Consider the following 11,813-nt stretch of genomic DNA (forward strand, 5'->3'; position numbering starts at 1 on the left):
AAGGTCATTTTGGCCTTTTGAGGACGTTAATATTATATTTCGTTTCATTTCATCTCTATCTGTCTGTCTGTCTGTATATATATATATATATATATATATATTCTGGTCACCCCCACCCCATCTGCTATTGTTGCCGGAAAAGCACAGGCTGCCTGGGTATTCCTACCACTCTCAACGCCCCCAATCTCCTCAAATGTACCACAGCTTGGAGGAGATCTACGACGTCGGAATTGCAAGTGATCGCGACAAACCGTAGTACAAAGGTCGCTTTTCCGTACTAGGACCGACAGGTGAAGTTGTGCATACGCTCTACGACTCATTGCTTTTGTGTTTGTGCTTTTTGCAAGTACTCCATGTCGGAGAAGGAGCAAGGATGCTTTGGCCTATGCTCGAGGATTTTGAGAACGGACGCCAGAACGGTCTACGGAGCTTCACGCCTAGAGTGCAAACAAGACGGGAAATTGATACTCTCAAATTTCCCTAACGGGAAGAAATTGACCATCGAGTCATAAGATCTGGAACAGAGGGGTTTCTCCAGTTCTTGTGCTTATAAAAAGATTCTTCCTGAATAAAGATTCTCTTTCAAAGGGGGAGCCAACCTATCTTCTAGTCCCCAATCAATTTTCTCTCTCGTCTCTTTTAATCAACACTCTATTTATATTGAACTATTCATGTGCGCTCCCGTTTGTGACAGTAGTCAAGCTTAGTCCTGCGAGACGCAAGAGGCCTTAGTGATCTATGTTGGGTTAAAGGTCTAAATAACCCCTTTTTGTACATTTTTATACTTTGTCCAGGTTCATATTGAGCCTAGACACATTTTTTAAAGGTCGCTTATAATAAAAGTGGGAAAACCCAAAACTCACTTATTGAGTTTTCCCAAAAAACGTAAGCTCTCTCTCTCTCCCTCATCGTTCTGCTAGCGCTTCCTCTCCTGCTGGCTTTCGCCACCCCTCTCTGCACACACACTGCACATCTTCGCGTGCTCTATCACTTGCACACACCGCCGCACGCTCAACAACTGGTATCAGAGCCAGATTAGGGTTTTAGAAGCTTCGCGCAGGAGACTGGACAGCAGGCCAAAGGCTTCTCTCGCGTTAAATTTCCGCTTTCATCGCGAAGCCCCTTGCTTCCGGTGTCATCTAGGGTGATTAGGGTTTCCAAAACAGCCTAAAACAGGCTAAAATTAGGTCAAAACAGGTAAAAACCAAAAAATTACAGGTCAAAACAACAAAACGCAGGTGTTCTAAATCGATGCCCCTTGCTTTTCCCACTCAAAACAGGTCCATTTGATGCAAATTGATGCGCCAAAACAGTAAATTTGCAGAAAATTCAGAATTGGACATGCAATTTGGCATAAGTTGAAGGCCACTTATAAGAATGCCACCCCTGTGAATCAGGTGCATTTGATGCGCAAACTGGTGAACATGATGCTTGACGAAGCCAAGTCGGCTTCTGAGCACTTAAGTGCTTTCACCAGTGTTATGAGTCAGCTACAGGATACTGGGCTTCAACCTTTTGATGACAAGTTGAAAGCAATATTTTTGTTTGATGACTTTGCCAGACTCTTGGGAAACGCTTGTGGTTTCTTTGAGTAATAGCCCCAACCTCACATATGATGGAGTGCAAGGCTCCATCTTAAATGAGGAAATTAGACGCAAGTCTAGTGGTGGGGAAGGTGGAAGTTCTGCTTACAATGCGAGAGGCAAAAGTCAGAAGCAAAACACAGGTACCAAGACTCAAAACAGGAGCAAAAGCAAGTCTAGGGATAAGGATGTGACTTGTTACCAATGTGGCAGAAAAGGCCATAAGAAGCCAGATTGCAGGTATTTCAAGAAAGAGCAGGAAAGAAAGAAGGAATCACAGGAGAAGAAGAAGACAGAGGATAAGAAAGAGGAAAAATCAGCAGGTACCTCCTCCAAGGATTCGGAGACTGTCAATGTATCCTCTAGTGTGGTTATCACAGAGTTATCCGACAGTGAGGAGATCTTGGTTGCAGCTTCATGCCCCTCACATTTTGTTGTAGCAAATGCAGAAGACATGCTTATCTCACGTAGAGATGTCATTGATGCATTGCTAAGTGCAAATGATGGCCTTACACAGTCTTGGATCGTAGATTCGGGTGCCTCATTTCATGTGAATTCATCTGTGGAGTGTTTTGCTTCTTATCATGCAGGCAAGTATGGCAAGGTTTACCTTGGGGATAACCATGCTTGTGACATTGAAGGAATGGGCACTGTGCGCTTGGCATTAAACAATGGCCAAGAGTTTATGCTTAAAGATGTAAGGTATGTACCAGGCATCAAGAAGAGTCTATTGTCTGTTGGCCAGATGGATGCACACGGTTATACAACCATTTTTGCTGGGGGTTCATGGAAGTTGCTTAAGGGATCAATGCTCATTGTCAAGGGATGCAAGAGTGGTACATTGTACTATTTACATGGCAAAGCTTTGCTTGGCAAGTTTCTTGCAGTGGCCGAAGTTGCTTCTCATTTGGAGTTGTGGCACAAAAGACTTGGCCATATGAGCCAGAAGGGACTTGATGTGCTCTCCTCTTTGAAGAGGGTTGATGTAAAGGGCGCCAAGTTAGATTTTTGTAATGATTGTTTGTATGGTAAACAAAAGAAGTCTTCTTATTATTTTGGTGTCTCGCGCAAAGCTAATGCTCTTGATTTTATTCACTCCGATGTATGTTCAATGCATGTTAAGTCTTTTGGTGGTGCATCATACTTTGTTACATTCATTGATTATTGCTAGGAAAGGCTGGGCATATTTGTTAAAGAATAAGAGTGAGACATTTAATGCATTTAAAAGGTTTCATGCTTTTGTGACCACGCAAAAGGGTAGTAAGCTTAAATGTATGAGATCTGACAATGGGGGGGAGTACACGTCTGCTTAATTTCAGCGTTATTGCGAAGAATATGGGATTAAAAGGGAGTTGACAGCCCCTTATAATCCATCTTCTAATGGTGTGGCTGAGAGGTATAACCGTACTTTATGTGAGAGAGTGCGTTGCATGTTGTCCACGGCTAATCTCCCTCATGGGTTTTGGGGAGAGGCTTTGAAAACTGCAGTTCATGTATGCAATCGCTCTCCTAACAGTACGCTGAAAAATGACATTCCAGAGGAGGTTTGGTCTGGCAAACCTGCCTCTTATGATCATTTGAGAGTGTTTGGCTGCGAGGCTTTTGTCCATGTTCGTAATGACTTGAGGACAAAGCTAGATGCCAAGTCCATCCAAGGACTCTTCCTAGGTTATGGGGAAGAGGGTGAAATGGGCTACAGGATATGGTTGCCTCAGTTTAAGAGGGTAGTACGCAGCCGAGATGTAGTGTTCAATGAGGCTAAATTGCTGAAAAATGCTACATCTTATGAAATTGACAAGAAATCGGTCAAATTTCAGCCTCTCTTGCCACCTATTGATGTTGAAAAAGAGCCTCACGATGCATTACCGCAAGCTGAAATTGATAATCAGCCGGTTAACCTTGAGCGAGAAGAGGTAGGACATGATTTAGATGCTCCAAATGAGGATGGACAGCCACCTGTCATGGCTGAAAATGATTTTCAGCAACATGAGCATGTTGAAAATGAGTTGCCTCCTGATGTAGAACCTGTGCCTGAGAATGTAGATCATTGGGTACGTAGGTCTACTCGTGTCAGAAGGTTGATACAACGCTTTGAGCCCTCTTTGCATCATGTTATGTTGACAGATGAGGGAGAGCCTCTTATGTATAAAGAGGCAAAGACATGTGAGTCAAGCAGTAAGTGGGAGCTTGCAATGCAAGAGGAAATGAAATCCTTGTATGCAAATGATACTTGGGATCTTGTGCCATTGCCTAAAGGGAGAAAGGCTCTTCCTAACAAATGGGTATATAAGATTAAGATTGTGGATGAAAAACCCAAGTACAAGGCAAGATTGGTTGCAAAAGGATATGCACAAAAAGAAGGAATTGATTTTCAAGAAATCTTTTCTCCCATTGTAAAGCTTACAACTTTACGTGTCCTTTTTGCTCTCGTTGTGGTGCTTGATTTGGAATTGAATCAAATGGATGTAAAGACAGTGTTTTTGCACGGTGACATTGAAGAGGATATATACATGAAACAACCTGAAGGTTTTGTAGTTCCTACACGTGAGGAACTTGTATGCAAACTGAAAAGGGCTTTGTATGGTTTGAGACAATCATCACGGCAGTGGTATAAGAAGTTTGACACTTTTATGCTGTCTCAACGCTTTAAACGCAGCCATGCAAATCATTGTTTGTATACAAAAAGGGATGAAGATGGTAGTCCCATCATACTTGTTCTCTATGTTGATGACATGCTGCTTGCCGGGAAACATAAGACTAGTCTTGATGCTCTGAAACGTAAGCTAAATTCGACATTTGCTATGAAGGATTTGGGTGATGCAGAGCATATTTTGGGCATGCGTATTAAAAGAGAGAGAAAGCTGAAATTGTTGTTTTTATCTCAAGAAAGGTACATTGCAAAAGTACTTGATAGGTTTAATATGGCTGATACTAAGCCTCTTGGAGTACCTTTACCTCCATACACTAAGCTTAGCAAAGCAGATTGCCCAAAGGATGAGGTAACATTGAAAGCAATGAAGGGAATCCCTTATGCATCAGCTTGTGGTTCTCTTATGTATGCTATGGTTGCCACTCGTCCCGACATTGCTTATGCAGTGGGAGTTGTTAGTCGATACATGTCGAATCCTGGCAAAGCGCATTGGGAAGCTGTCAAATGCATTCTGAGATATTTGAAAGGTACACAATCAAAGTGTATCTGTTATGGCAAAAGTGACTTAAAGTTGCAGGGATATTGTGATGCAGACATGGCAGGTGACATGGATACCAGGAAATCTACCAGTGGATATGTATTTGCCATTGCTGGTGGTGTAGTCTCTTGGTGTTCACGACTGCAGAAAATTGTGGCATTGAGTACTACTGAGGCTGAATATATTTCAGCCACTGAGGCTTCTAAAGAGGCCATATGGTTGGGCAGACTTGTCAAAGAGCTTGGTATGCCTGCTAGTACTCTTGTCTTGGGATGTGATAGCCAAAGTGCTGTCTATTTGGCCAAGAATGCCATGTTTCATGCACGGACAAAGCACATTGATGTGTGATACCACTTCATACGACAGGTATTGAGGGATGGTCTAGTCAGCTTGACTAAGATCCATACACAGGATAACCCTGCAGATGTTCTCACCAAGAGTCTTGCTAAGGCTCAACATGAGCAATGCATACAGCTGGTGGGAGTTGGTTAACTTAAAGGCGTCATTTATGCCTTTAAGTGAGAGGTTGTTGGGTTAAAGGCCTAAATAACCCCTTTTTGTACATTTTTATACTTTGTCCAGAACCTAGACACATTTTTTAGAGGTCACTTATAATAAAAGTGGAAAAACCCAAAACTCACTTATTGAGTTTTCCCCAAAACGTAAGCTCTCAGTTTTGTTTCATTTGTCTTTCCGATAGACGGATGACATACACACCATGTACATTTGATTTGTCTCATAGGCCGATTTCGGCCTGACATAGACGTTAAAAATCTTTCTTTCTTTCTTTTCTTTCTCTCTCCCTCTTCGTTCTGCTAGCGCTTCCTCTCCTGCTGGCTTTCGCCACCCCTCTCTGCACACACACTGCACATCTTCGCGTGCTCTATCAGTTGCACGCACCGCCGTGCGCTCAACAATCTATGCATAGACAGTGTATGATACAAGGTATCATCGAGACTGAGTGAGACCTCCCCAGCTTTTAACCATGGAGGAGATTGATACTAAGTTGCAATGACCAATGCAATAGTTCATGGGATGACAACATTTTGCCCCCCTTATTAGTGTGTCCTCATTGCCATAACCCCATTCTACTATTTGTAGATTAAGATTGTTATGATTGAGTATTTGTCTTCAACCTCTTTATTCATCTCATGGCATGAATTACAATAAGATATGTATGAAAGATAAGAGAAAGTGTATCTTCTGCAACTTGGCTCTAATGAAGATTCTAATGGCTCTGTTGGCTTAGAAAGGGGCACAAAGTCACCTGGTGAGAATACTCCAGAGCACTCGTCTTCCTCGTGGAGGGTCAAGAAGATGATTCATGCCGAGAGAGTGCGGTGCACACGATGACGCAATTTCGGGATTCTCTTTATCATTTGTATGCATGCACCCAAAATAGAAGTGGTTGCTTTTCACTTAAACTCTCAGAATAGTAGGTAAAGGGGAATTTTGTTTACATTGCTTCTTTTGAATGGTTTTTGAGGATAAAAAATAAGCAACATCGATAAAATGTCCAAAAGTAGTAATCGTGATAACTACTGGGATTGTTTTAGGATCTAGGATGTTTCCTTTTGTGCTTTATCTCAGATGATTGTATCACACCTGTTATAGTTGTAACTTTTGGTCTCATAGGTCATTTTGGCCTTTTGAAGACGTTAATAAAACATTCCATTTCATTCCTCCCTCTCTCTCTCTCTCTCTCTCTCTCTCTCTCTCTCTCTCTCTCTCTCTCTCTCTCTCTCTCGTGTTATCATCACCCCTATCTGCCCCAATTTACACGGGAAAAAGCAGGAGAGTGGAACTCTATTCCACGGGGCTACTCACACCTATAAAAGCAGCCCCTCAATCCCTTTTCCAAATCCAGACTTTGCGGAGATTCCATCGTGTCTCAAGCGCAAGATAACGCGAGGAGATTGCTCTCGAATTGGTTCTACATCGACAGTTCCGAGGCGGGTAATGGATTTGCTTCGAAGATGGTTGATCAGCAGGTATTCTCTCTCGTGTGAGAGGGGTGGCAGGAGAAAGCCTCGGCCTGTGCTTGAGGGATTCCAGCATCAGAAACCAAGAAAGCTCGAAGGGTTGCCACACCCTAAGATCAGCCTAAGACCCCTCGGATTTGCAAGCCTTAGCTCTTGAGATCCAGACTAGGAAGAGAGTGCCATCGAAAAAATCAGAACGAAGTGTGGGCATCGAGCAAACCATAGCAACATACAAGAGCAAATTATGTCACATTGCAGACCGTAGCAACCCAAAAGAAAGGTAGACTCAAAACTAATCATCCTGGTGTAACAATAAAACCCAAATTCTTTCCTTGTTTAGACAATTTACCTGGCTTTCAATGACGTGTATATGCTCCAAGAACTGAGAAAATACTATTGCTTTCTCTGGGAGGTCTGTTTGAGAAGTACTTGTGCCATCATCCACAATAGATGCCAGCTTTCCACCACTCCATTTTACTTTGTCATGACTTGCACCGCAAGGCTTAAGTGACTTCAGCCTTTCCACAAGATATGCCACTTTGCTACTCGAGGTTGCTTGCCAGTCAGGATCCCAGTTATCCTGAAACAAGGGAAGATCAGACTTGCAATTTAAAATGATAAGTGCCATCATAGCATCCTATCTTCCCCCAAGATGGCACTGAACTTCTATATTTGAATTTTGAGGTATGAATACATATCCCTCTGTGTATTTCCCAAGTAGCAAATTTACTAACAATCACAAGAGAAGACTTGTCACGCAAACATGAATAAGTTACCTGTACGTAGGAAGGTTGCAGCTCAATTAGATCCTGTGGAACAGGCCATTTTGGATTTGGATTCTCAGGTCGAGTCAAATCTTGTGGGCTCTGCATCTTGTATGGGTTACCACAGCCAGGATAAGTGCATTTCTCCCTATCCATGGCAACACAATCTAAGCAAAGCAAGTGTTTGCAAGGAGTGATTATTGGTAATCTACACCATTCATCGCACCTGATACCATTAATTGCAAAAGAAAAATCAGGCAAAAAACTATGAAAATAATTTCAACTGGAATTTAGCCTGAAGTCAAAGACGTTGCCTGCTACATGTGCCACCAACAAGTAGTGCATTCTTTACAACAGCATAGTCCCAAGACAAAGGATCTAAGCCATCCTGAGCTAAAATATCCATTGTTTCCTGGATATCCTGACCAGCATTCTCCACTTTTATGTGGCCAGCCACGCAACAAGAAAGTCGAACATTTCTAATTGTGTTACTTCTGAACTTCCATTGCTTCGGATTCAAAAGTGACTCCACATGAGATGGATCATTCCAGTCTGCCATCAAAATGTTCCGTCGCACTGTTGCAACAAGCTCATTGTAGCTTTCTGCATGTTTTTGTGTGAAATCGAGAAGCACAACTTTACGAATGCATGGTGGAATTGTGCGTAAATCTGATTTTCTTGCACTTATCATACACCTATGCAAAAGTTCAAGAAGTCGAGTACGCCCCTCTTCAGAACCAGCCTCAAATGGCTTTAAAATGCCAGCTTCCCATGACTTCTGGCTACTGCCATACACCTCTTCATGAAGATACTTGAGCATTGGCTGCAAGTGGGCAACTTGACTGTTAGGAGTATGTGGAGTTGGTGTACCAGTTAGCACCCATCTTCGTGATGCATGCATAGACATGGCCATCTGCAGCTTGTTTGTGAGGCTGAGACTTGCTCCAAGGGTATGTCCTTCATCTAAAATTATACGAAGCCAATGCACACCCATTAGAATACTGCTTTCTTTATAACTCCATTCGCAGCTAAGCCTTGAGAATGTAGTAATGACCACATCAAAATTCCATGCAAGGTCCTGAACTTTTGGAGCATTCTTTTGATCAACCAACACACAGACGCGCAGTTGCCCAAGCTTGGTGTGCCTCATAATTTGTTTCTTCCAATGGTCAACAAGATTGGCTGGTACAACCACAAGAGTTGCTCTTGAAAGGTACAATCTGAAAACATCCAGCGGTTTGTTAAGTGCTTCTCTCAATGCAGGCAAGTCAAACACTAACCCATCCAAAAAAGGTGGGTAGAACCATTTTTTTGGCCCTTTCCCATTCTTTTTTTGAACCAGTCCAAATTTCTGAAACATTACTTCATATTGGGGATGAGGATCTGTAAAATGACTGTAATTAGGAACTACGACACCTGCGGTAGACATTTTTGCCAATTTGTCAGAATCTATGTTTGCGAGCCATGATAGGGCAGCCTGTGTGTCACTACGCCTCGGCGCTGCATACTCCTTAATAACATTTGCAAAGTGGATAACATTTGGCTCAAGACCAGAAGCGCCACCTACTTTGTAAAAACCTGGAAAGGATGAAATTAAGCCACACTCCCAATCCTCTTCTGGATCTGAGCAGCTTTGGTAGAGAGGATCTTTGTTCATGTTGCAAAACCATGCTAAACCTTCATCTGGTGATAGCTCGATCTTTCGCCACTTGCTGCATGCATCACACTGTACCCACACGTCATGATGCCAGAATTCGCCCTTCCCATCATGGTACATGGTCGGAAGTGTCTTTGGCAATAAACTTTTATCATGCACAGAGCTATCAACCTCATGCAAACTCTCGTATTCTTCTGAAAGCCTTCGCTTGACAGCACTTGATGCTCTAGTTGCTGGACCTGCATCCAAGGAGATTCGCCTCAAGGGGCTACTGAATTGAGGAGAAGATACAACTCTTGGCCTTTTTCGAACTGGTAGCGTTTGCACTGCTGTTGCCAAGTGATGGGAAGAAACAGAAGTTAGAGAGTGAGAATCCATCTTATTGCGTTTAGCTTTTAATTCCATGCTTCTCTTGAGTACAGATGTGACTCGATACGAGCAAATTTCATAGTACCCATACCTGTCCCCAGAACTATGTTCACACCATTTCACATGAACTTCGGGCGGATGAGTTGCGAGTGAGCCTTGTGTCTTCAATATCAAAGACAGTGCAGTTACAGTTTTGCCTAAACCTGGTTCATCACAAAACAGGCCTCCTCTAAAGTCCATGACAGGTGGAGGTGCTTCTGGTGACAAATCTCCTGATAAGCAATTTAAATAAAAATGAAAGCCATCTTCTGTCTGAAGGTCCTTATAAAGAGGATGATGTAGAGGAGCTGGATGCAATTCTCGCTGAAGCATCCACAGTACAGCAGCATGCTGATGTGGGAAGAGCTTCAAATTCATGCAGGGCATGATGTACTCAACAAGACTATGTATATGCTTGCATGTGCATGCCACACTTTGCAGATCTCTAGGGCAGAGCATGCTTAATACAGACATCAAAACTGAGTCAGGAAGGTCGTCAATACTCCACATAGTTTCGTCCTCAGGGCATATTGTCGTGTTTACTGTTTGCTCTCCCTTAAGAGAAGGAAGTGACTTGAAAATTGCATGCATATCAAAGCGGGACTGTTGGAGCGCCTCTGTAGTTTCCATGTGCAAATTACAGCCCAGTACCTGACAATTTCCCAAATGCCAAAGTTCCTTGCAATCTTCATATTCAATCTTTCGCCCCTCTGTGATGAGGGAAAGGCTTCTCTCTTCCCAGTTGCAACTGAAAAGAAAACCAAATTTTGTGAGAAAGGGATACTAAAACCACACAATCGGCAAGCCTCATAAAAATACAACAACCCAAAAACATTTCACATGCACATATACAGGACATTCTAAATTGCACAAATAATGTGCACACCTGAGATGATTCAAAATGGTAGTAAAGGCTAAGTTTGGTTTCCAGTAATTCCTGCCAGACCACAAAAAGGATGGCAAATAGAGATCGAGTAAAATAGCAGCCCTCACTTGATCTGCTTTGCGAGCAATGCGTACAACATGACCCTTGACTCTCACACCATTGCGAACTGTCAGCATCTGCACATTGCTTAGAAGCTGGACCCCATCATCCACAAAGCCACTTTGTCTCTTCCTTTTCTTATTGCTTGCACCTTGCTTCTGTATGGAAGAAGACTCCGACAGTGCATCCATGCCAATCGGCGAGGTGCCATCGTCCTCCCTACACCCTGCATTGAGTGTAGCCTCCACCTCCTCTCCTTGTTTCTGTGGTGTTGGATTCAGAATAGGGCTTAACGCAAAACCCCCCTTGGTGAGGAATTGAACCTCCGGGCCCTCACCTGTGAGCCAGCATTCTGCTCCAAACAAAATTCTTAAGGGGTCTCCTCCTGTGCTGGAACGGCTGTTTCTGCGGGAATAAACCCTGCTCACTTTGCTTGGAAGCTCCTCGCTGAAAATAGCTGAGGAACCCACATTACTAAGGTTACTCGCAGAACTTTGCGAAGTTGTACCTGGCGGCACGGTGCTTGGAGGCGGAGGTTCTGAAACGATGGACTCTGCGGGAGCAGCAGGCTTGGGAGGGGGATTAAGGACGGAAACTACGAAAGGGAGGAACCCACAGAGCTTGAAGTCCTGCGAGTGGGAGAAGTCATCCGCTGTGGAGGTCATGGCCGAGGAAGCGTTAAATCAAGCTTCCGCTACAGAGCGTCGGCATGGAAAGGTTGCGACGAGCAGAAGGAGCACTTGGGCGATGGCGTAGCACGATTGGGGAGAAGCGGGAGACGGTGGGCATGCAAGAAAAACGCAGTACAGCAGAGGAAAGGGAGCTTCGACACGCAGAGAGACGGAGAGCAAAGAACGAAATCCCGCGAGCAAGTAAAGAAAAATTCTCGCTTTCGCTTCGCAAGGCAAAATAGGCTGTGAGAACCTTAAACCACGTCACCTTTCCTCTTTTACCATAAAAGTCCACGTCAGCAATTCTCGTGAAAGCAAAAAACCAAGATTCTGCAGCTTGCCGTTGATTTCAAATCTCGGGCACGCTGGCTATTTAAATTTTCCCTACAAATTTTGAATACTACCTACCTAGAGCAACTTTGCCTATGTCGATCAACTAGCCTTGATAACAAAGATTAGCTCGATTCTGGGGATGTGTTTGGAGCCTTAACAACAAAGATTAGCTCGATTTTAGGGGGAGTGTTTGGAGTTGTCTACACATCATTACATCCTTAACGGAAGATATATATGCAATC

At 43.4% G+C, this 11,813-nt stretch overlaps 1 protein-coding gene across 2 annotated transcripts in view; it reads right to left on the reverse strand.

Annotated features, from left to right (window-relative positions):
• LOC147418277 (SNF2 domain-containing protein / helicase domain-containing protein / F-box family protein) overlaps positions 1-11,458 on the reverse strand; it is a 62,302-nt gene extending 50,844 nt beyond the window's left edge. For both annotated transcript variants that reach the window (XM_086506713.1, XM_086506714.1), the window contains exons 1-4: positions 10,469-11,458; positions 7,832-10,330; positions 7,530-7,743; positions 7,103-7,333 (exon numbers count right to left, since the gene is read on the reverse strand). In XM_086506713.1, coding sequence (XP_086362839.1) covers positions 7,103-7,333; positions 7,530-7,743; positions 7,832-10,330; positions 10,469-11,232 — 3,708 coding nt within the window. In that variant the 5' untranslated portion in view covers positions 11,233-11,458. The remainder of the gene's footprint in view (positions 1-7,102; positions 7,334-7,529; positions 7,744-7,831; positions 10,331-10,468) is intronic.
• Positions 11,459-11,813: the final 355 nt, after the last annotated feature.

This window comes from Adiantum capillus-veneris, chromosome 30 (assembly GCF_014529385.1).
Source record: "Adiantum capillus-veneris isolate H3 chromosome 30, ASM1452938v2, whole genome shotgun sequence".
Classification (NCBI taxonomy): Eukaryota; Viridiplantae; Streptophyta; class Polypodiopsida; order Polypodiales; family Pteridaceae; genus Adiantum; species Adiantum capillus-veneris.